The sequence below is a fragment of the Cydia splendana genome, chromosome 1 (assembly GCF_910591565.1).
Source record: "Cydia splendana chromosome 1, ilCydSple1.2, whole genome shotgun sequence".
Taxonomy (NCBI): domain Eukaryota; kingdom Metazoa; phylum Arthropoda; class Insecta; order Lepidoptera; family Tortricidae; genus Cydia; species Cydia splendana.
Genome location: NC_085960.1, coordinates 1,997,663 through 2,024,075, shown reverse-complemented (window position 1 = coordinate 2,024,075; position 26,413 = coordinate 1,997,663). Strand labels below are relative to the sequence as shown.

Here is a 26,413-nt window from a genome sequence, read left to right as displayed (position 1 = left end):
GGATCATCGATCCTAATGGCAGATCTCAAAGGAGCTCTTACACCAAATCCGTAATCCCCACTGGCCCAGGAAAGTAAAAGCATTTGGCTGAACGACGCACGCTCACAACAGCCCACGAAAGTGAGCGCGCCACACGTATTTAAAAAAGTTAAATGTCCAAATCTCCCGCCAAAAACCATAGACAGTCAACTTTTTAAAAAAGGTTTTTGAATTTATTTTCAAATAGCGGCTAACCTTTATGTGGAGTGCAGCGTTTCATAATTGTGGGTGTTATAGTATGTTGAGGTGAAAGTGGTGTGACGCAACGTTACGGTCGGAGCAGACATGACGGAAATCGGTTTTGGAACGCAGTGTCTTACTGTCATCGGTGAGTTTGTTATTTTATGTAATTTTATGGTCGATGGTTTTATAATAAGACACGTAGTAATTAAATATAATTACTCAATTAATTTTAGCAGCACAAGTAATTAAAATTTTCAACTTATATTTAAACTTATGTAATTAGATTAAATACACATTATTAGTGCGTGCTTGTGTTTTTTTTAATACATTTTTCAAGTTTGAAATCGTCTAGGGGTAAATTGTTGTTAAGTATATAAAGTATGTATAAATTTAAATAAAAAAACCGACACACTCAATTCATTCAAATCGGTTCAATCGTTTGGAAGCTACGATAGCATAGAAAGACTTACGCATTAAGATACACACGTCAAAATGAGAACACCATAAAAATATTGCCTCCTTTATTCATTGGAAATTGCAATATACGGAATATTGTAATTTCGAACTACTTATATTTTGTTATTATTTATATGTAGGTATATTGTACATGCTCCAGTGCCAAAGATACCAAGGGAACCGTTCCTATTCATATATTCAATCGAATTCCCGCCATTTACATGTGGGCTCACATTGTTTCCAATTGGCGTAGAATCGAATTTTTTATAGACTTCTCTGGAATTCTTTTTTCATTTTTTACTGTCAGGTTTTATTCATATTTACGACAAAAAATAGTATTTTGATCCGTTACAGTCCGGATGCGCTCACAATATTGTAATCAAAAGTATTTCCTGTAAGTATCATCTTTATCGAAATCCGGTTACAGGAACCCTGCACCTACTTAAGCTTTCTGCTAAACCAGAAACAGAAAACCATTGCTTGACTGGTAGAGAATGCCTCGGAGCTTTAAGCCCGCCATTTGTACTATAATGTATTGTGCAATAAAGATGATATAAACAAATAAATAAATAAATTATTTTTAAATTATACGATTTTGAGAATAATACAATAGACAAACATCAGGCCTAATAACATATATGCTCTACCAACCCCTACGTTACAGCCTATTAAGTTTAAAAAAATACTACCTGTTTATACTATTTCATCTAAACCAATAAACAACCCACGTAACCCGTAAGCATTAAACTATGTTACGCGTTATTAGGTAACGTATTACCAATTATCACAAAAAGTTTTACGTTCATCATCAATGGTACACTCGCGTGCAATGTTGGTGATACTTAAGCGGACAAACATCGTACGCAATATGATATTTTATATTTTTTCATCACACCAGCTATTTTTTATCTTTTTTTTTTTAAGAATTATTGTTACTCTATATAGCAGGACCGAGGTTTGAATTCACGATTTTAATACAACAGAGTGAAGACTTTTTAAATGAACTTGTAAGCGATAATATAAAAAAAATATTATATAAAAAGCGATATACCTAACGATCTTACCGAAGGGTACAGTTACGTTAAGTCTGAGGCTTTATTTATTTTAGCCATGTAAAATTCTTGGTAACCTGTCAAAACTAAGAATCAGTAAACATAAGAGACGGTAACGACCATATGCCACTGCGGTATCCGCTTGCCGTGCGATTGTTAGCCATCGTCCATGTAAAAAAGAATTGTCTTTATGTGTACACGAAATTCGCACACGCGCCAACGCATCCCGCTGATTTACGATATCGCCCGCAACGGCCGTTGAACCGACGTTTTCTTTGAAAAACAATTTAAATTTAGAATTTTTGGGAACTCGAAAAGTGAGACCCTTTATATTTTATTGGAAGTCAATCTCCATTACCTTGTGTGAGTGTACATGCGCGCACGCATCACCTCGCTCTGATTTATGTTGTCGCGACGGCCGTTGAACCAGCCTTTCTTGCGGGAAGTGATCATGTTTACGTTAGAGAGTGAAGCACATTGTGTTGTCTAATCAGACTCGTGCGCACACTTAAGCGAAATTAAAAAGGTCAATTTGTATGGAAATTTACAAAGCGTCAAAAATGAGGGGGTCGAAGTGAGTAGTAGCTAAAGGAGGTTGTTTCATAATTCATATTTATGTTATTCCATTGACTTAATATTAATCTGTAATTATGTTCACGTCAATATCAATAATATAAGTGCGAGCGAGGGTTAGGACCGACATTGATATCACTTTTGAAGTATCAAATAGGTGTTATTAGCAGAGTTCGGACAATTTCTCGCAATGTAAATATTGTATGGAACATGATACAATTTTTTTAACAATTTTGAACTGCAGTTTTTGAGTATAATCTGGAAATTTTATAAAGATACTGCGTACATCATATGAGTTTAATAATTCTTGTCCCATTTTGAGATATAAATGATTTTTGATGGTTTTGCGATGATTTGTCCGACCACTGGTTATTAGTTATTAGTTAGTTACTCAAGAATTGAATGTTGTTAAGTAGTGTGTGTTGTAAGTTGCAGTGCCCATTGGTCATACACATTACACCCTTTATCGTACGCTTAACTCATTCGCGTCTTTTCTGTAGACATCGCAAAGTTAAGCCATTTTTTTGACGGAAGGGTGTAAAGGCCGCATATATTTTTAGTACTTGAGACTTAAATAAGAAAAACGATAAACCTGTGAACGATATACCTGGGTTTATTCACTTTTAATGTTTTGTCCACTGAACTGACCTTTTTCTGAAATGTGTTTCACCCACTTAAATTGTTCATAGCTGTTCGTTATTCAAAATACAAATAGGTACAAAGGCGTTTATTTCATTACAGCATTATTCCTATGTATAACCTATGAAGGCAATGTATGACTCAATACTGAAATCAATTATTATTTTGAAAGTCTGGATACACCTTTATCCCTCAGAGACATGATCTATTTACAAAGTGTAGCTCTGAAACTGAAAAGAATCAATAAAAACCCACTTAGCTTCGACCTTTGGAGCCTTCCCTTGGAAATCAGTTTAGTTCCGTCGGCGGCCATATTGGATTCTCGTAATTACGTTTTGTATGGTGCCTGATCTTTTTATCGCGTAGAGTATTAGTAATTAAGTATGGAACAGACAGTAGACATTCACTGCGTTACAATGCAAGTTAAATATTTACGAGGACTCGTCGATACCCTACCGCACTTTAATTTTCGCATGTTATTTTTATTACCATTGGACCCGATCAAAAGTTAGGGGACACATTCTTTTGTTTTTATAAGTAATAGGTACTATTTTAACGTTTAATAATGTTCGAGTTTATTTACCCTCCTTTTTCAAGTGCTAAAATTGTCTCGTTGCTTATACGTATCTACCCGCTTTAAACTTTATGTTTTAAATATTGTTAGTTGATGCTAAATGATAATTAATCTTGTAAATATAATATAATGAACTTTAAATTATGACAGAGTGATCTAATCACTGACAACTGTTTTCACACGTCTGCCTAGACTTAATGTAGGACGCAATGCTTGTAATTTAAGATCTTATAATACCATATGTTCATTGTGAATAAACGATTTCATTTATTTTTAACAAGTAATAGAATAGTTTTAGATAGTTGTATACTTAGTTGCTTTGTATTTTTTGTATAATTATTAATTACCATCTCCTTTGTATTATGTTGGTGTAAACATTTATTTCTCATGAAGTGATTATTCTTGTAATCTTTTGAGAAATAAACATCTTAAACCTAAACCTAAAAAAAAACGAAGTATAAAAAGTTTCATTCCATAGTGCGTTTTGAAACGCTTTCCACCTTTTCTTTCTTGCTTCCATTGTCTAGGCGCGGCGCACTGCGAGCGGTTGTGTTTTGTTTTTAAAGGGCTTTGTCAAGTACAACGGCGACGATAAACTTTCTTTCGTTGGGGACGATGATGTTTTGTTTTTATAACCACTTGTAACTTATAGTTTAGTCAGTTAAAGACATAACCATAGACATTGTAGACAAGTTAAGTTAAATTGAACAAGCTATATTAGTAGGTTACTGACAGTTTACTCCCTACTAATATCATAAATGCGAAAGTAATGATGTCTGTTTGTCTGTCTGTAACCACTTCACGCTCAAACCGCTGAACCGATTTAGATGAAATTTGGTATGGAGATAGTTTGAGGCCCAAGGTATGAGATAAATAGGATAGTTTTTAACAATCATCGTCATCCTTCCGCAGTTGAAGAAGGTAATATTTGAAGAAAACTTTTTGATATATAAAGTTCAATTTCAATTTGAAGATTGGAGTAACCCCATTCCTTTAGAATTCCATCATCGCAATCTTGACGACGTAGCTAGCAAAAAAAGGGTTTACCAAAACGGTCATTTGCTTTTTTATAAAAGTACCTATTATTTACACATTCTCCCCGCTTCAAGTAACACCACGTTTATGTCGCACGCGGTGAAACTTAATTGTAATTAAACATCAGGTTTCTAAGAGAAAAATCCGAGGACCATTGTGACTAGCAATAGTTGTCACTGTTAGGTAACTGGTTGACATCTACCAGATAACGAACGGTCGCACGGAGTTTGTCTGGGGACTTTAGATTGTGGTATCTCACACACAAATCTGTGGGTATATCACGCTTTCTGATCGTAGATTTATGATGTCTGGGAAATTTAGAGTTTTTTTAAATATTTTTTCGGATAATGTAAACTTTTGAATATGATTCGTTCGAGACGTAGAGGTTACCTGGTGGGCATTTATTTGTGCGCATAACCGCATATCACAAATATTTGTTCCTGAGGTATGGATTTTTATATATAACTATACATTCTATATACTTACCTATCGTCCTCTAGTATCCACAACACAAGCCTTATTGTGTTATCTGTGTAAAAATATCCTATAACCATTATTTATTTATTCCCTGACACATTGAGGATTAAAACACAATGGCAAAATTATAATATTCCGGTTTTGCCAATATTAGAAACTCTAAGAAAAGCAAAAGAAAAAAATCAAGGCAAATTTAAAAGTTTATACGTGAATGGCGGAAACATCGCAAAAACAAATAAACCAATATGGTACTTTTACATATAAGGTTACACTGGCGAAACTTGGTACACACTACTTTCCATAGACAACAAACCTTTCGAGCAAAGAGAGAAACTAGAGAACAAGGTTAGGACAACAAACGCTGATAGACAAACGCACGTAACTCACTTAATTGTGGATTAGCTTTCGCGGGGCACGTGGTGGCAGAATAGCTTAAGAAACATTTAGCCAACTGACATACTCCTCCATTTCAAAATTCTAATTGGTCTTTATTTATTTAAGTACAACCAAATGCTTTATTTAGTCAAATTTGCCATTGCAATTCTGAAAATGGAGATCAAATATATTATATAATTTACGTGATTCGTGATAGTAACCTGGGTTTTTTATTTAGTCCCTAAGTAGGTACTGTAATCTTCATTGATAAATCCTAAATATGGAAACTATATAGGTAAGGTAAAGGGCCCCTGTTTCGGCAGGTTAAGGCTCTTGAGAGTGAGTTGAGAGTTTGATAATTTTTTTAAATATTACTAAGCATATCATTACCTTGAAAGCTTTTGAATAAGTTATATTAGTTCTTTGTTGATAATTTAATGTATAAACTGTAGGGTTTTAGTTGAAACTTTATTTTATATGATTTTGTCGTGAACCTCTTATTTGGCTCCCATTTCGTGATACAAATTTAGGTCAGCTCCTAAGTTCGTGAATTCGTGTCCCCTGTTTCGGCATAAAGTTTTCTTAGAGTAATTGGTGATAATTTGCTGATAATCATTTATATTTAACGGTCTTACCTACTTACGAATAATTATATGGTCAAATTAAAAATAATATTAAAAAAATAATAATTTGAGAGCTAGCTTATAGTTTTTTGTACTCGTCGTCTTTAATGGTTGAATTAAGACTTTGTAAACCATATGGGTACTTTAATACGTGATTAAGAGCCAAACTATTTAAATAATTAAATTAAAATTAAAATTAAAATAAATAAAAAAATAAAAATTATTTACAAAAAATAATTTACTATCTTATACGTTAAATATAAACATACTTACACAAAAATAAATCAAATAAATTGAATAATAAATAAAATTGTGCTAGTAGTTAATATGAGAATATACGTGGAATATACCTTAAAATTTTTAACTCGGGTCACATTCAAACTCGTTTTATGAGAATTCTAGTGAAAAAAACATATACCGAATTTCGCTCATACGAAACTTCATGAAATACATTAATTGTTTACTAATTTATTTTTTTAATTATCTTCGTTGTTATATTTAAAAACAAGCACTCAAAATGTATCTAGAAAATCCTTGATTCGTTAGTGGCACGAAATAGGAGACACACGAAAAATAAAATGACCGCTATTTCGTGAGTCGATTTATTGCAATTTTAAGTTATTTCTATGCATATATTCAATCTTTTTTCTTATCAAATCAATTACTAAGGAACCCACAGAAACACTCCCAAAAACTTTTATTCGAATGGGTTTAGCTTTTCCTTCCTATAAGCTTAACAAGTGAGAGCGCGCACCTTACGCCTAAAAAAAGTGCACGCATACAACACAGCTGTTCGCGGCCCTCTGACAGTTTCGACCGTCGTATTACTCTCAGTTTAATTACTAAAATATTGGTTATTACTTTATTGAAGAGATTAAATAATACAGATTTTTTTCATATGTATAATTAGAATAAAAAATAATTGAATTCCTTATTATTTGCGCCAGAAACAAAACTAACGAAATAACGTACTAACACGAACTTGGGGCCGTTTACCTTAGAGTAGAGCGCAAACTATTTATAGACTGCCGGAGCTGTCCTTTCCTCTCTTTTTCGGGTATAGATATTGATTGCGTGGCTAGAGGATTACAACAGAGGGAACAGAATTTCGTTATCTGCCTCTCTACCGCTCTTCCAAATTTCATAGAGAGCCAATATAACGAAAGTTCGATTTTAGATTATTACGGTAGGCCCTCAGCTTAGTTTAACTTTCGAAAAAATCGTACTAGGTGTCATTTGCCGATTTTTTTTGTTACACTTGGATTAAATTTGGCTGGCTTGATGAGCTCCTCATTCTGGGTGGAATAAATACAAAATCCCAATTTGGGACAAAAAAAAAGTAAATTTCCATTGAGACACGAAAATTTCGTAACTCAGTGGAAGATTTTTTGGACATAAATATCTACGGTGAAATTGCGCTTCCACCAATTTTATTCGAAAACTGACAAAAAATTAATCGCGACAACAATATAAAAATCGGCCCATTTATACCAACATTGATGTCGCTTACACCATTCTTCCCTCCAAGTAGCTACGCTTTCGAGGCCCGTGCTTGTCAGCATAATGCTTATCACTTAAGAGATTTAGCATTGCTTACCCATATTACGTTGTTTACGGCTTTTTGACGACTATTATTATGACAGGTAGTTACTGTTTATGACGGTTAGCTTTGATGGTGGATAGTGATAGTCATCCTACATAGTAGTCCTAACAGTGAGCAGCGAAATTGCATGGAGAAATTATGAATTATGAAAATAATGAATTCAATTGATAAAATCGCCATGCACTTTTACGGCTGATGGCCTGCATCTTCAAAGATCTAAGATTACATTTCGCGTTACCCTTAATTAGTTGTTTTATTTTTGCAATAAACCTAAGTAGGTATAGAAAGTTAGTGAACCTGGCTTCTGCCTTACAGCACAGCTCCGAGAAGGAGATCAATTCAAATGTAATCTTTTGGTTTTGAACTGGTTTTGATACGACCATGACGCGTGCCCCAATCAGCGTAAGCGATCTCCAAGGTCGTATCAGAATAAGATAAAAACCGTAACAAAATACCATATCAGAATCGGGCTCCTGATCAGAATGGCTGCCGCCTCAATATATTTAAGACCACGACTGCCCCTCACACCTCTTGCATGAGTAACTTGCACGCGCAACGCTGCCCAAAATGCATAAAGCCGGTTCAACGGTCATCAAACTTTAGCGGCTATTCTCAAAACTTATCCGATAGCTTGCTATACGTCGTCCAATGAAACTTAGGGCATCTTTGGGAACACAAATATTAAAATGACATATAAGGATGGACAAACAATCATCAAGGGCCTGTAAGACTTGAGAGGCGTTTATGAATAACGGATATGTTAGCGTCAAAAGTGACGGTTTTATTTCTTCAACCAAAACGTCACTTTTGTCACTGACATATCGGTATCGAACCGCTGTGACTTCTTATAAGCATGGTTCGAATCGGGCCGTATAATACAATCCAAATTTTACGTAAAATGAGATAGTTTCATAGGAAATAAATTAGTATCACGCTAATCTTGCTATATTTTCGTTTCTTTACGAAATGTAAACGAATTCCTGTCTCAACTTAGCCTAATTTAACCTAGACGCAATTTAATATTAAAATTATAGCACCCGTATACTAAAGGATAGCAGCGTAGTTAAACATCACATTTTACAACATTTAGTCAGTGAGTTTAGGACGCATAATTAGGCTGGCAACATTAATCGCGCCATAAACGTGTGCACACGTCCTAAGTGGCCAGTACATTGTAAGTTATCTCTGGGAACAAGCAATCGCCCGAGTTACGAGTGTTACGACAGTTCTCAGGGTAACCACTGGAACCTGGTCTATTAAGTGATCTAACTCCTACCGAGAAAAACGTAAATCAAAATGTTGTTATCTTCATCTTTCACACGAATACATATGAAAGAGCGCGAAATTTTTCTCTCTCGGTAGTTAACTAGTCTGTGAATGGAGTTAGTAAGAATTTAAGACTTAAAAGTCTAAATTTTATGTAAAGAACCCAACTCAAAAAAATTACCAAGTCCTTCTTTGGTATATTTTATTCAGAAGATTGTCAATTCAAAAAGCACAGAACGTAACACAAAGTTCCGACTAATTACTAGTAGAATCTAATGGTGTTATTCATAAACGTGGCTACAAGTATCAATTATAGATGGTCAGGCAAATCTTGTCAGTAGAAAAAGGCGCGAAATTCAAATTTTCTATGAGACCATATCCCTTCGCGCCTTTTTCAAATTTGCCGCCTTTTTCTACTGGCAAGATCTGCTTGACCAACTATAGCTATTAATCGACTTTTCTATATATTTGTAAGAAAGGGATAAATCGTAAATTAGGTAATTAATTTAGGCTTGTAAAGTTTTATGAAAAAGGGGGTAAAAACAGTCAAGTCTTAAAGCTAAGAACTCCGAGAATTAAAGTCTCTGTAAGTGCGACATAAAATAGTAGAAATTAAATGAAATGGAACTAAAATATTGCCATACTAATGCATTTTTAAGCATTTTACATCAAAGATTTGACAGTTACGTTGGAAGTGGCTTAAGTTACTCTCATTTATTTTCTACAATTTCTTGTCGGACTATACCTACCAACATAATCATTATTATCAGTAACAAATTGCTAACACGTAATTGCAGAATGACATTCATATTCCCGAGCCTTGGTTTCAGTAAGCGTTCGGAACAGCACCCCAGATATTATCGCAAATAAAATAAGACTAAGCGAAATGAGCGGGAATTATGTTTTAAACTTTTAAAGCAGTATTTCGTGGGTCGAAACACCAGCGTAATTGGAGTCAGTGAACTTTAACGAAAAATCGAAATAAAAAATACGGCAGAGGATAAAAAAGTGATGTTAGGGTTCCGCTTTAATGATAAAAAAATATATTTGAGATTCTCACAAACGAGCTCTTTCATTTGATATATGTATAACACGTTACGATACTTATATGTACATAGTTTGCAAAACTTTGTTTTTTAAATGTCTCATTTACTCCCCAAAAGTGTCCCCTATGTTTAAAATTCATTTAAATTTACGTTACATGTCCGTCTTTGGGTCACAGACTTACATATGGGTACTAAATTTCAACTTAATTGGTTCAGTAGTTTCGGAGAAAATAGGCTGTGACAGACGGACAGCCAGACGCACGAGTGATCCTATAAGGGTTCCGTTTTTTCCTTTTGAGGTACGGAACCCTAACATTCTTACGGTGGGTGTCGTTATGCGCCTCCCTAAGACGTGTAAACAAAAGTTGGATGAGAGCGATTCTACTGGTGTTCGAAAAGGTCACAAGTTCGAATCTTGCCTGAAGCGATAAATAAATGCCCTTACCAGGGTTCAAGCCCGGGACCTCCTGCTACTACCGACTAAGCTAGGAGGCCGTCAAATCACCCCACAATAATCAAAATAGTTTACATAACGATGGAACCTAATTAATAAGGATACCAACAAAAACGAACCTTCATACTCAAACCTTTACACAACTCTTCTTTTAGCTTTGCCATAATCGTGTAAAATAACTTTAGATACCGCAAAATTTTAACCACATCTAATTCAAGAAAACCCCAACTTACATAACTGCTTACCTACTAGTAACAATAACATAAGTTACCTCATACAGGCTAATGTAATTCAGCGGTTGTCACAGCAAGTGTGTCACATTCATTACGGTTGTGACTCCGGTTGTGACACTGTGACATCCATCGGTGCATCATTCATTGTGTAATTTGTTTACAAACCTCCTACCCATATCCTGATGTGAAAGGATATGGTCATGGTATAATAATATACTCCGCCTGGTACTCCATTCCCGTCTTTTCTAGGTCACCTAACTGACACGGGCCTACGTCATCATGCGACAGCGCTATATGATAATATGCGATAGCGCTATATATAGCGGCCATGTTGTTGTGACGTAGGCCCGTGTCACTCTGGGAATGGAAGACCATGTTTTATTAGACTATGGATATGGTTTAAGCTATGCACATAGTTCAGACTATGTAAAAGTGACAATCATGGTCATGGCGAAATGTGAACTTTTACAGCTATTATTTAATATACTGCACCCCTATAGTTCGTTTTTTTTAGCATTCAAGGAACTTGAAAGAAGGTAAGCGATCTTGACATGTCTTTTAATAGAAAAACGCTTTTTAAAAATCAGTAACTATTATTTATGAAAGCAGAAGGATATAAATGATCGTATTAGATTCATAATTGTTACATATTTGCCGTAACTTATTTTTAAAATGTGTTTTTCAATTAAAAGACACATCAAGATTGTTTACCTTATTTCTAATGCTAAAAAAAACGAACTATAGTGTACATTCGATAGCGTGACGTGACGTAGGTACGCGTTTGCGTTAAGTGTCATTTTGTATGGGATTTTGAGTTTCCAAAACGTCCCGCTTGGTGCGCTGTACAAAATCCTATACAAAAATAGACATAACGCAAACGCGAACGCTCTTCACGCTATCAAATAAAATTTACACTAGGGGTTCTGAACTTAACAAATGTGTAAAATGTGTTAAAATGTGAAGTCGTGTCATGAAATAATTGAAAAACGAAGTATCGTCAAAATGAAGTGCGCGTTTAATGGTTCGTCGTCTGTTGATGTCTTTTATTCTAAGGTTTGGTTTAGTTTAGTCCGCCGCGGTACACGTGATTGGCCAAAGTCATATTAGTTCACAAAATCGTTTCGTTGTGTCATATAGTTGACTTGGGATCGGGAGCTCCATAGTTAAAAGTATGGAATTGCTCTATAAAGTCTTAATTCATTAAAATCGACGTAGAAAAAAATATGTACAGTCACCTGCAATAATATGTAACACAACGAAGGCCGCAAAAATATCTGACACGATCTTGTTTGTAGTAGAGCCATAAGAGAGTGTCACATATTTTTGCGGCTTTCGAAGAGTAAAATATCATTGCAGGTGATTGTACCTACATGATACGCTCTTACGACGGCTCTGTAAAATAAGAGTGTGTGAAATATTTGTTTTCATATCTCATGCTCTGAAAGTGGGTCGTTGTTGTTCTAAAAGGTGCGCAGAAAGTGATACGTTTATGCTCTAGCGCAGAAAAGTGGTGTACTCCTCTGCGTCTCCGTCCCACGAACAACTGGGTGGAAACAAAAAGGAAAAATAGTGTCTTTTTTCCTCGCCTGGAACAATTGGTAATCGTATAATTTTACTAATCCCACGTTAATCCTTTTTTTATAAAAAATGATGTAAGTAAATTGTTAAAAACAAATTATTCTTGATTTCTTTCGTTGAATTCTATTTACTCGATTTCATAAGGCGGGAACCTAAAGGAATGCACCAAAAATATTTTTTTAAACCTTACACTTGCGTAAATGAGCAAAGGCAAAATCTTATACAGCCACAGTTAAACGTTTGTACGATAATAAATTGGTTTTTAAAGTTATTTAGCACTATATTCATGAAAATAAAATAAAATACAAGATAAACATTTCTTATATTATTAATTAAATTGTTATTTAATATTTAAAATACTTTTATTATGTTATTTCGTGGTGCGGCGCACCAATGTCGCGGTGCGGTCCGGTAGTCTGTTGCGGCTTTTAGAACGAAAAAGTATAAAATTAAAAAGTAAGAGGTAATCCCGCTGATTTTCATACTTTATTGAACAAATAATTTTAAAATTACTGCAGTTTGTTAAAAAATGTGTGTTTTCGTGAATATTGCAATCTAAATGATTTTCGCTAGGGGTTATTAATCTTCACACATGTAAAGTCTCCGATTGCAAGTAAGTCCTAAGGAAAATAAATCATGGCCGTAGGTCTATTAGGTAGGTACTTCAATTACTGATTTTGCGAAATTGTCTTGTCTTGTTTGGTTTCCTTGCATTCGATTTGAAAAGTAGAGTGTTTAACTCGGGTGAAAGGCACCATTTCCGTCTCGGACTATTGGCGCTCTCACAGCGTTCGAGCGCCAAACTACCTCGACAGGAATAGGTGCCTTTCAACCCTTGGTTAACAATCTACTAAAGCGTAGGTATTGCTGTGCATGATATTCTTGCATGTCACTGCACTAGTTAAGTAATAAATATGAACTAGGGGCCTATTTCTCGTACGTTACAAGTTCACAAGTCTACAAGCTTACATTTAAAATTTCATTGTACAAGCGTGTTTTAATGGGGTTGGCAACTGTCAAAGGTTTGCCTAGATGGCGCCATCATAGCTTGCCCCTTTTTCTATGAGATTTGGCTTAAAGAGCTGGCATCCAGGGTATTAAAAAAACAAAAATTTGACACAATTCTAGGGATTGACGGGGCAAGCTATGATGGCGCCATCTGCTAAAACTTCCACCGGCCAACCCCATTCTGTTTCTCGTAGGAATGATTACTACAAGTGCTAGAAGGCGGCTGTCTAAAGTTAGAAAATAGGTTTGTTTACTATGCAAAAAGGAAACGCAATGGCCATTATAAATGTTATCTTAATGTCAATGTCACTGTTATGCATCATAATCTTAATAAGAGGAAAATAAAATGGCTGACTTGTGTTTTCGGAATATACAAGCGTATAATAATACAAGTAGTAATGAAAAGCGTTTCTCAAAATTATCAATTACAAGTGTAAAATCAAACTCAGTTTCGTCAGTTTTTTTTATAATACTTACGGGTGAATTCGTTACAAAATTATTATGTTATTGGTCATTTACTGGTTATAATAATTACCAATTATAATAATTTCATAGGAATGAGTTTACTGTTTTTTTTTGGAGAATAAAAGCTAAATTTTAATAATATTACTGATTTTAACGAAGTGCATTCAAAACTTACACGTTTGAGAACTTAAAAATGCAATATCTTCATTTATTTATTAATCGATTTTTACCAAAAACGCATATTAGCAGTTTATAGAGACTCCTCATTATTTCGTGATAAGTCACAAGCTACAAGTGTAAAGTACAGCTTTTGAGAAACGAAATAACTATTTTAGTATATAATATCTACTAGTGTTTGTCAACTTGTGAAACAACAACACTTGTGAAAACTCTTTTATCCCCGCTCTTGTAACAATTATACATTTACGTGAAACGGAAACTTGTAAAAATATTGAAATACAAGCGTTACCATAGATACACACTTGTATTACAAGACTTGTAACGTACGAGAAATAGGCGAGCGCCCATTATCAATTGTTAAGACTTCACTTAAGAAATGGAGCTGTATCTCGTGAAAATGTTGCAATTTTCGTCCAAGTCATATGGGATTATCCACTTGCACAATATAGAGGTAACGAGACAATATTTATGCTCTGTAAGGAAACAATAACAACTTGTCACGAACAGGGAGATTGCTGGGTTGGAAAACTTAACAACATATTACACAATACGGCTTATTTGGCAACGAGCAAGCTTCATGGTGGGACTAAATGAAAACTGAAACTATTGCAGCGTTAGCTGTGACCACTAGGCTTAGGGAGCAAACTTATTTTTGTTTTGAAATTAGTTTAATTTATGAAGCGAGTCTCTTATGTTTTAAACTGCAAAATATGTAGTGCACAAGCTTAATTGATCTACTGAAGTAGGTACTGAATAGCTTAAATTCTACTAATATTATTAATGTGACAGTTCGCATGTTTAGATGTTTGGTGTTCAATTACACAATAACTGTAGCACAGATATCACGGATTTGGATAAAACAGTTATGATTTGGCACGGTAATATAGTTTTCACCACACCAGCTCGGAAAGGCTTACTTTGCACTTCAAAAACGGATAGCAAAGTTGCACTTTGCTATCAGTAATTCACATGTGAGGCAAAGTAATCAAATACAAATTTTGAGTTGTTTTCTTATGTTTGCTGGTAGAATTGACTTTTAAATGATGATTTTGGATAATAAATATTTAATAACATTCATTTGAATTTGATTTTGTTTGATATTTTACATTTAATATTTGCTTCGGGTTGGTGTGGTGAAAAATTTTGTATTTCACTCGGGGGCAAATTTTGTTTAACCCTCGTGCTTTGAAACCCTCGCAACGCTTAAGATTCCGTTTTTCGATTTTGGAATCTTTCGCTTGCTCGGGTATCAATATTAGCACTAGCGGTTAAACAACAACTTTGCCCCCTTGTAAAACACATAACTATTGAAGTGCAAAGTAAGCCTTTCCGAGCTGGTGTGGTGAAAATAACTATTATAACCAGGCGGCTTAGCACGGTCGCGTTTTTATCCCTTGTCACCATGCCTGTCACGTTCTAACAAGTACGTAAGTGCGAAAGGGACGCGCATAGTGATAGACGATAAAAATGGAACCGTGCTGCGCCCACTGGAATAAAAACAAACAATAATTTTATCCTGAATTTCATCTTTGAAGGAAGATAAAAAATTAAAATATTTATTTCAGACACCAGGTATAGGGGTAGAAAGTTTGTACATACAAGAGCTAGTACTAGATTAAGCGGGATCAAATACATTTAATGACTTTTAGTTACCTACGCGATCTAAATCGTAGGCAGAGGAGTGTTACAAGTACCTACACAGTAAACAATTCATATACCACGTCATGAACAAGGTCGTAATACGTAAAACCGTGCAAAAAACGTGACGTCACACAGTCAAATTCGAACCATGACATCTAAATGGATCTGACCGCAATCGGCTGACTCATTGACCGGCAAACGTTCGAGTGAAAGCGATGTGATGTCACTCTTGCGCAACGGTGAATGTCAGCTGTTCGCGTTTGTTACTGACTCTCTGATGATGTTCCTTTGATTGTTATTTGTAATGGATTGTGTGTAAAGGTCAGGTCGGGTCATTTGTATATATGATTAAATAACAATAAGGGTCAAAAAAAGTCACCCGCGAATACTTCTCCAAATATATATAAGTATCTCTACAGTTCGCGTTCAAAAGTATTTACGAAACCTACTCTACATACAGAGACATATTATGCATAGCTATTAGAGAATGATAGATACTTTTGACCCGTAGCCTGATCCGCTACTTCTGTTGCTGACTGTACACTCAGCCCGCATAATTTTTTAATGTAAGTATTTATGTATGAAAGTAGAGTAGTAGTAGTAGTAGTATTTGAAGCGTAAGTATTACAGAACTTCTAGTTATTACTCCATTGGCAAACTGTATCTAGTTCAAATATGTAGGCTAACCGGGCTAATTATTATTGATTCTGATGAAACTACGTTCCTTTTAGGGTCCAGTACTGACTCAATCAAATAGTAGTTTATGTGACTGCTACATTATGAAAGGCATTAAAATAAGAGTGCGAAACGAGCTGAAAGCGAGTACATAAATACACTGCTTTATCTACTCTACACACATATTATAAGTTGCAATCGCCAAAATCAAACAAAGAAGTGATTATAAATATTTCGTATAACAATTACATCAAAACAAGATAGATAGATGTCTTTAGAACCGCAACAAAAGCAAACCCTACCCACAAATTATTAAGAAAATACATCGGAAGGAAAAGTATCTATACTGCAAAACGTAATTCAAGACCAAAAAAGGTAAGAAAATGTTGCCACTTTTTACTAGCGCGTCTTGTATTGATGTAATAATAAGTAAATAAAAGTACTTTTTTAAATCGTAGGAGTAAAATTACTAATAAATAAATTATCTTAGCGTGATTATTTATCACACTATTTTACAAACAAATTATTGCAGTGGCAACATTGTCTTACTTTTTTTGGTCTTGAATTACGTTTTGCAGTTTACTTAACATCCGACAGACAGTCTTAACCCTGAGGTACCTAATCCCGTCTTCACATCAGCCCCAAGCCTAAAAGAGTTCATTGCCATCCTCAAACCAATCAAAACAATGTGATTAATGATTACCAACACTGAATCAGTAATGAGCCGTTTTTCAATGCTCACTGACACTGAAGTGTATGGTAATGGCGTATTTTCCGAACCGATCTGGGTCACTTGGCATTATGCAACGCGTATTCGTATTCGGCGAAGCGGGAAAGAATTAGAACGTTATCGTTATTGACAAAAGTGGTAGATTTTGGGTTAGGGTGCGTAATTTGTTGACGGTATTCTTATTTTCATGGCCATGAGAGAATTTTCGTTTTATTCAAGCTTTAATAGAACTCACAATGTTTGCTTGTTTAAATATTTTAAGATTTGAACCGGTTTCCGCGGTGTTCGGTAAAAAGGAATTTTTAATTCAGCCATTTACTGGTCTATTATCTCGGTCGAGTGTTGAGAACGAAGTTATCGATCGACATCATCATCATAAAACATCATCGAGTTTCATTCGTTCGTCTTGACCAGTACAAGACAAAAAACAAGTACAGTCTGCAATAAAAATTTGTATCGAAAATTTGTGTGATGTGTTTTTCTTTTTTTTATATCATGGTAATGTGTCGTAACAATAATAAGTTTCCAACGAATGGTTATCTAAAGTTTTGATTGCACATAACATGGTCTCATACAAAAATATTTTAGAGCACGCAGAGAATTTGAGTAGAGGGGGTTAATCGGTTTGAAAACAACCAAAAAACTTTAAAACAATTGACATACAATTCCGAAACCGATAACAAGAGTTGTAAATAACTGGAAAGCACGTAATAATTGTAAGAGTGAGTCAACAGTGAGAGCGATGCGCGAGTTACACAAGACCGGACCTTGCTATTACTTCACTTGGGAATGTTGTTGTTTTGCTCTTTTTGTTTGATAGAGGCTTTAAAAAATAGTTCGAGACCCTGGATGCCTACATTATCAAATTAAAACAAAAACGATGTAGGTACTTATGTAACGGATAAACCTTCTCCGTTCCGTCGCGGGTTAAAATATCAGTTTACTTTCTTTGGCTGTTTATGTTCACAACGTTAAAAACACTTTGGGTATCATATACCAATTAGGAAGCGTGTGGGACGCAGCATGACTTGGGGTTTCTAATTTCGGCAAACGATCTCCCGATAAGGAGAGATTTCTCTCAGAGGATCCTTTATGGGTATGATGTCGAAAAAAATTATGGGCTGTTGCGGCAATTGGGATGAGTCATTGGTAAAAAAATCAAAGTCATTGATTACGTAAATCCTATGAAAATTATGGTTGTTAGATGGATAGAATAAAAAAATCATTAAGGTAATGTAAATATTGTGAATAATTATGTATACATCCTGTACTTGTACTTAACGCAAATAAATAATCTGAATCTGAATGTTGTCCTTAATTTATTAAAGTGCACTTTAGAACACAAGTCTGTGACTTTAGAATGTAATAAAATTTTTTGCCATTGTTCTTTGAGGTCCATCAAATGATCTAAGTATGTTATGTAAATCTTTTTTTCAAGACGACTAATGACTCTTTTTCTATTGTTTCAGGTTTCCTAAATGTCCTAGCCCAAATAAGATGCCAGTATCCAGCTCTTCACCCGGGTAGGTATGCATCAATGCTTCAAGTTTTACATAATAATCCGGCATATAAGTAGGTAAATATAAACCGTACAGGCAATAGCTAATTACGTACCGTATCTGTAACATACGCGGTACAGATATTAGGCCAACATAAGTCAACAAAGGGAACACATCTATCTATGCATCGGATCGAGATAGCAATATCGCTTGTTTTCTTAAACTTAATACATGTCGCTTTTTGTAGGACACATTCTGCTGAGAGGGGCCGATCATGTAGATCTTAGAACAAATAAAAACTTTTTACAAAAAAAGCAAACCGACTTCAAAAAGGATGAAATAAAATACTTATTATCCTTTTTGAAGTCTATGCGTTACCAACTGATATGTTTGAAGTCGGTGCCAAGCCAAATTTTGAAGTATATCATGATTTTGGTGCGATTCGATAAGGATGTACCTACGTTGGATTGCCTTACACGACGACAATGAACGTACATTCTGTAGGTACAGTCGACGTTAAAAATATGTTTACACTTTTCGCCTTATTACAAAGGAGTAAGGTGCAAAAGTGTAACTGTAAACATATCTTTGACGTCGATTGTATCTAAGAACGAACCTCAGAACATACGATCAAACCTTCTTGGCGCAGTCTGTACCATGTATGTCGGCACATTAGTGGAAATCCAATGCATTTTTTTTCCGTCATATTTTTTAAAGAGCATTTCTTACTAATGTTCGAACAGTCTATAGCACGCAAGTGTGAGATTGGGACTGAGTAATTTCCCGTCCCTTATCCAGAGGACTACATTTCAAAATATAAAACAATTCTAGAAATTTACCTTGCCAAATTTCACCTAAAGCGGTTCAGTTGTTTAGCCATGGAAAGGCGACAAAGAGGCAGACAGAATTACTTACACATTTCTAATAGTTATTAGTACAGTTCTAATGGGATTTATAGCCATAAAGCTGATTATTTTTGACTGGTATTGTTACTACTTGGCTTGGCACCGACTTCAAACATATCAGTTGGTAACGCATAGACTTCAAAAAGGATAATAAGTATTTTATTTCATCCTTTTTGAAGTCGGTTTGCTTTTTTTGTAAAAAGTTTTTATTTTTCCATTTTTAGTTTTAACGCAGTGTTAAGAGCGCGACACATGAATAAAAAACAAGATCATGTGTAACACTAAATTCGTGTACCTATTACTTTAATAAATTTATGTAATCAGGAATTTTCTCGAGTCCGTCTGGGAAATCAGGGATGTTACGGAGCTCCGGTTCCGTTTCCGTTAAGGCGGAACTTCCGTTTGGTATTACACATCCGTTTCTGTTCCGGTTCCGTTATGTTTGAAACGGAAGTTATAACGGATGTCAATGCTTCGCGCGGCGGCGGCGTACATCAAAAACAAACGTTCATACCAGTCATTCGCTCATCGCCCCGCTTGCCACGTGCTACGCTAATTTGTTGTTTGTTTGTATACTTTGTTTTATTCGTGTTATTAAAATTAAAATCGTATGTGTTCTGTTGTATACTGACTACTGACTGTGTGTAGTGTCACAGAATAAATAATAGTACTGGGTACTGAAGACTCACTCTCTAACAAAACGCGTCTGTTACGATCAGCACAGATAAAAAAACGCACAATGAAGCCGAAATCAAGTTCGGTTTTGAACTATTTTGATGAAGTTAGTGGGGACACGGCTAAGTGTAAACTTTGTCTGAAGGTTTATTCTAGAAAGGGGAAAACGACTACATCGTTAAAAAGTCAGGCTCCGATTCTGGTTCCGGTTCCGTTTCCGTTTTCGGTTCCGTTACCGTTTTCGGTTCCGGTCCGTTTTCGGTTCCGTTACAGTTTTCGGTTATGTCTCCGTTTTCGGTTCCGTTAAACTAAATTGAAAACATCTGTTTCCGTTTTCGGTTCCGATAAAACCACATCCGTTACATCCCTGTGGGAAATTATAATTCATGTCACTACACTCACTACTACACTAAATCCATCCTCCGCCCCGCCACTGACCCAATCCCTCAACGCCCCGATCAATCAACCTCACAGCGCATCAACCCCTGATACAGGAACCCCTCGACCCTGAACCAGGAATTTTCTCGAGTCCGTCTGGGAAATTATAATTCCTGTCAACTAAATCCATCCGCCCGCCCCGCCACTGACCCAATCCCTCAGCCCCCCGATCACTCAACCTCACAGCACATCAACCCCTGATCCAGGAACCCCTCGATCCTGAACCAGCAACCCTTCAACCGCCATTCCCCGACCCCTTAATCCCTGACCCCTTAACTCCTAACCCTAATCCCCGATCAGTAGCCTTACCAGCTTACCACGAGTTTGACATTGATATATTCGCTAGCATGTATGTAACTTAGTTCCTATGCATCTCGCTCGTACTAACCTTAGTGTGAGCGAGATGCATAAAAAGTTACATTTAGATGCATAAGACGTTAGCAAATATGTCAATGTCAAACTCGTGGTAAGGCTACAGTTGCAGTACATCAAATTGGTGGTTTTCGAAAGCAAATGCTCGAGTTACTTTAGAAAACACCGAAATCACTTTACACGTGCCTTTAAGAATTGAGGAGTTCCCTCAATTCCTCATGGATTCCATCGTCAGACCAGAACCAAAAATAATACGGAAACACCTTGGAGGTAACTTCTTCCAAACAAAAAAAGAATTACTCAAATCGGATCACAAGTGCCGGAGTAATCGCTGAACATACTTACATTTAAAGAAATCATCATCATTATCATCAAAATAATCATCATCATCAGGTCTACTTCATCAAATTGGTGGTTTTCGGGAGAAAATGCTCGAGTTGCTTAAGAAAACGCCCAAAACACCATGCATGTGCCTTTAAAAATTGAGGAGTTCCCTCAATTCCTCATGGATCCCATCATCAGAACAGAACCAAATTAAAATGGGACCAACTCGGAGGTAGCTCCTTTCAAACAAAAAAAGAATTACTCAAATCGGACTACGGATGTCGGAGTAATCGGTGAACGTACATAGAAAAAAAAATAGCCACAACCGAATACAGAACCTCCTCCTTCTATGAAATTGAAGTCGGTTAAAAATAGACAGAGTCAGTCCATGAAAAGTTTGCAGCGGATTTGATAGCCCACGCAGTGCACGTGTTATTTTAAATGTCAAACTTCTATGAAATTATGACGTATAAATGATACTTGCACTGCGTGGGCTATCAAATCCGCTGCAGACTTTTCTTGGTCCGACTATAACAGAAGGTGTCCTGTAAAAAGGTATATGTAAAAAACTAACAACCCCTTAATGCGGAACGATGTCCCTTAGATGGACTTACTTTGGCCCAACATGTTTAACGAGCATTAATGTACCAACATTACATACCCATGCAGTGCCTAATAACCTAGATACGCTCTAGCTATGGCTCTGAAACTAAACCTATTAAATTGTAACTATCCTGGAACTTTTAGAGCCCCTGCCAGCCCCTTGCTTATCGGAAACTACTGATGGCAACATTATGATCCCTACAGGCTGGTATAACGTCAACGTGCTAATAATGTTAAGTAATTAACACTGATATTAATGGCAAAGCGAGATAAGATCTTTGGAAGATGATGTATGATCAAACATGCTGTGTTTAGGCTGTAATTTCTAATCCGTCTCTCTTGTTGCTAAAATAAGGATACCTTACTAAATGTGTCTACTTCAGACCCAGAATTTTTTCCCTTACTTTTGTACGAATTTTTACTTTGCAGTCCATGTTTAAACTGTACATATATTTTAAAAGATTTGTCACTTAACCCTGTTTTATTTTATTATGGGATTTATATTAATCTGTTCTTTATTTAGGCGTGCTTTAAAATTTAATATAAACCTACAAAATCCTTATCTACGGCTCCATAACTTTTTTCTTTTCCAGTGTCGTTCGCGCAAACCCCGGCTGAATGGCACAATCCGCACCAGCCCAGAAACCCACCCTGGCAGTTCTCAACACCAAGAAAAAGGTCCCCAGACTCCATGCAAATATACTACAACACACAAACTACACACAACCATGGCCCCTTTGGTAACGCACCAAATTTTCAACCAAACTACCAAAGTTACCAGAACCAAGGCCCTCATAATTACCAAAGCAGAAGTTCCATTGACCTTATTAATTCAGAAACCAGAGACAACCCAAGCGATCCACGTTTGCTCTCTGATTCTGCTTTCACCAGGATATCAGAAACTTTAGGTGCCATAAACACAGTAGGCCATTACCTCGTTGACATGGTGAATGAGGAAGAGAAAGACGAAAGCGATCCCAATCTGAAACAACTTCCACAAGCCTTGTACACCATAAGCAAGAATGTGCTTGGCAGAAACGTGACAGACAAAATAGCTCCTATAGTTAAAAAGGCGCTACCGAGAGTCCTGCCTGATGCACCAATAACTAAAATTGCTACAGGAGATACGCAGGACTCAAAATCCTGTACGACGCCTGAAGGAGAAGCAGGAATATGTGAGGACTTGAGTAACTGTCCTCAATTACTTCTAAACTTAATTAGTCTTCGTGAATCCCTCTGCTTCAAAGACTTATTTGTGCCTGGAGTCTGCTGTCCTAAAAACGCTATAGTGACAACGCCAGCAGTCGAAAAACCGGTGGTAGCGACAACTAGCAAGCCGACTTACCTAGTTCCAGTGACTACTCCTCGGCCGTCCAAACCGACGACGACTAAGAGGCCATCGGCCGTGCTTGTGTTGACGACGAAACGGCCACGGCCTGCGACGACGCACAGGCCTACGAGCGTGACGACTGCTAGACCGCCTTCGACTACGTTCGCAACAGTACCGCCTCCTGTTATCGCTAACTTCTCAAACATTGTTGATATAAGCGGTAAGTTACATTTCGTTAAATTTAGGATTTTATAAAAAATGGTTAAGACAATTTTGTTGTTTAAAAAAAAATTTGATTATATAGATGACTGGCGAAGTAGGTAAATAAGGTTAGGTAACGCTGATATCTTCGTAATGATCCTTAGGTGCAATATCTTGACAAAGTGTTGTTTTCGTAATCTTAAGTATTTTAACCACTTAAATGGTAAATGTACCTAGTCCCAAATAGAAAATTAGTCATATTAGTGCCATTGTGCCATGACCTGCCATTACCTACGTTGTTGAGCTTTGAGGTAATTAAGTACACACTTACTTAATGTGTTTTTCTTAGTATTGAAGTCTCTCGTCAATTTATTTTGTTTTTAAAGGAAAAATATACCATTAGGTATCAGAGGGCCTACCGCAAACGACGTTCGACGTGTTGCCACCCTGTCACATTTACGTACGAATTTACAAGTGCGACAGAGAGGCAACACGTCGAACGTGGTTCGTGGTAGCTCCTCAGAAAGGAATACTTAAAGTGACTGGTACGTGACGAAGTAGCCTTGGGGTGCTTGGCGTTAGCCGCGATAGCTTATAGACGCCGCCGCCGGATCCAATCCGGCCTCCAGGCCTCCACCACTGGAGGGCATCGTCACTTTCTCTTTAGTATAGGTATGACATCTATTTTAGTTTATAAATGTATATATAGTAGTGTAACTACTTTAAAAACACACACATCAAAATTGGTGTAGACTTATCGTAGACGGACTCTACTGTCAATAATGATAAACTACATAAACAATCTGCTCGCAATCCAGCACGTCTAAGTTCAATTATAAACCTTCCTAACCCCAACACAACGTCCATTCCAGAGTGCGGACAGCGCGAAGATGAAGGCGGCCGCATAGTGGGCGGCACGGAGTCTGCGCCCGGTGCCTGGCCGTGGATGGTCGCCATCTACCTTCACGGGAATAAGCGGAGAGAGTTCTGGTGCGGAGGCACTTTGGTGGGCACGAGGCATGTGCTTACAGCTGCTCATTGCACCAGGGACTCTAAGCAAAGACCGTAAGTGTTACCATTCTTTATAAGTGTTACTTCAATTCAACCACAATTGATAAACTGATCAACGCCACTCAGCGTTTTAAAGGTGACAAACGGTTTGATGTAACCGACCATAAATATCAGTAATCGCAGTCAGGAGCTTAGGCGCGAGTGGTTGGAACATTCCTACCGCATTGAGAGTAGTGAATCCTTGTGCGGGGGTATCTTGTTGGCACAATACATGAGCTTACTTATAGCAGTGTATTTTACTAGATACTTAGCAGAAGACGTAATTCTCACCTTTCTGAACGATCAATAATCACTACAATCTTAGGTAGTTTAACTGTGGGTTGTGGCGTTATAATGTGGGTCCATTCATAATTAGGCATTGGATAGATAATTAGACTTCCTTTGCCACACGAACTGAAAAGCCACAAAAGGTTGTGCCGTACTCTGGAGTACTCTGGACACCAACTATAATTTTGCCAGCAAACCAACATGATTGGTTTAAAAGTGCCAATATCATTTGCAGATTCCCACCACGTCAATTCAGCGTGCGCCTGGGAGACGTGGACCTGTCCCGAGATGATGAGCCGTCCAGGCCGGCGACTCTACGCGTGGTAGCTGTGAAGGCTCACGAGCAGTTCTCTAGAGTGGGATACTACAACGACATCGCTGTGCTGGTTCTCGGTGGTAAGTTCATGATGTAACTACACGTCAGTTCAGCGTGCGCCTGGGAGACGTGGATCTGTTCCGAGAAGACGAGCCGTCCAGGGCAGCGACTCTACGTGCTCACGTGCAGTTCTTTAGAGTATACTAAGTACAATGACATCGCTGTGCTCGTGCTTGGCGGTGAGTTGATAATGTATTAGGTGTAGGGGATTAAAAATTCGTCTATATGCGACTCTATCGCTCAAATATTGTACTAGTAATAGACGGAGGTTCTTTGAATTTCGATGTTGGTGCTATCCAGGATAAAATGCCTTTCCGATCCGTTGTCGTGGGTCAGAAAATGAACTCAAAGATTTGTGATTAATTACGCATTAATCGTACTCTTCGTCATTAAGTTTTTCCAGTTAGCCAAGGGCGGTATTTTTGGACATTATCACTGTTCACTCTTGAGACATGAGACATCCAGTTTGCCAGTTTTCGTCATTTGACTGAACAAAGATGTTCAAATATTTTTAAATACACAAAATGTATACATTGTAGTTTTGATTACATGATTACTATGAATCATATAAATTCTCATTTCCAGAAAACGTCCAAAAATCGAAATACGTGATTCCCATCTGCCTACCCACGGCCGACCTATACAGGCATCAGTTCGATGGTTCCGTGGCGACCGTCGTCGGTTGGGGCACCACTCGCTACGGCGGGACAGAAAGTTCGAGACAGCTGGAAGCGAAGCTTCCTGTGTGGAGGAATGAAGATTGCGACAAGGCGTACTTCCAACCTATCACTGAGGCGTTCTTGTGCGCTGGGTATGCGAGAGGCGGCGTTGATGCGTGTCAGGTGAGTTCTTATTTCAAAATATCCGTCAGTCTCACAGTTCGACTCAGTGGCAGTCATCAGTTAGGGCACCACTCACTACGACAGGACTGAAAGTTAAAGTAGGTAGGAATGAGAACTGCGACAAGGCGTACCTACTTCTAACCCATCATTGAGGCGTTCTTGTGCGCTGGGTATGCGATTAGCGGCGTTGATGGGTGTCAGGTTAGTCCTTATTCCAAAATATCCGTGAGTTCAACTTAGTGGCAACAGTTTTCGATTGGAGCACCACTCGCTATATAGCTGAACAGAGAGGCCTGGCCTAGTGTCCCGTCAAGTCGCCTGTAGTAGACCGCTGCAATTTCCATGTTTGATCTGATATGCGCATTACATTACAATGAATATCTACACTTAACTTAAATGATTTCTGTTTTTTTTAATGTGATTTTTTTTTTCTTTTTTATCCATTCCAGGGTGACTCAGGTGGCCCGCTGATGCTGCAAGTGAACGGGCGCTGGACGCAGATAGGCGTCGTGTCGTTCGGAAACAAATGCGGCGAGCCGGGGTATCCCGGGGTCTATACCCGGCTCACGCATTACGCTGGCTGGTTGAACCAGCATCTAGTTTAG

At 37.1% G+C, this 26,413-nt stretch overlaps 1 protein-coding gene across 2 annotated transcripts; it reads left to right on the top strand.

The window, feature by feature from the left end:
* LOC134789462 (proclotting enzyme) lies at window positions 1–26,413 on the top strand. Of its 2 annotated transcripts, none has more exons than XM_063760045.1 (7): window positions 1–367; window positions 18,375–18,428; window positions 22,315–23,271; window positions 24,125–24,317; window positions 24,826–24,986; window positions 25,552–25,808; window positions 26,258–26,413. In XM_063760045.1, the coding sequence occupies exons 1-7, from the start codon at window positions 325–327 to the stop codon at window positions 26,411–26,413; spliced, it is 1,821 nt and encodes a 606-aa protein (XP_063616115.1). In that variant the 5' UTR covers window positions 1–324. The 2 variants fall into 2 exon arrangements, with proteins under 2 accessions (XP_063616115.1, XP_063616120.1); XM_063760050.1 differs by having other exon boundaries at window positions 313–367; window positions 18,375–18,432.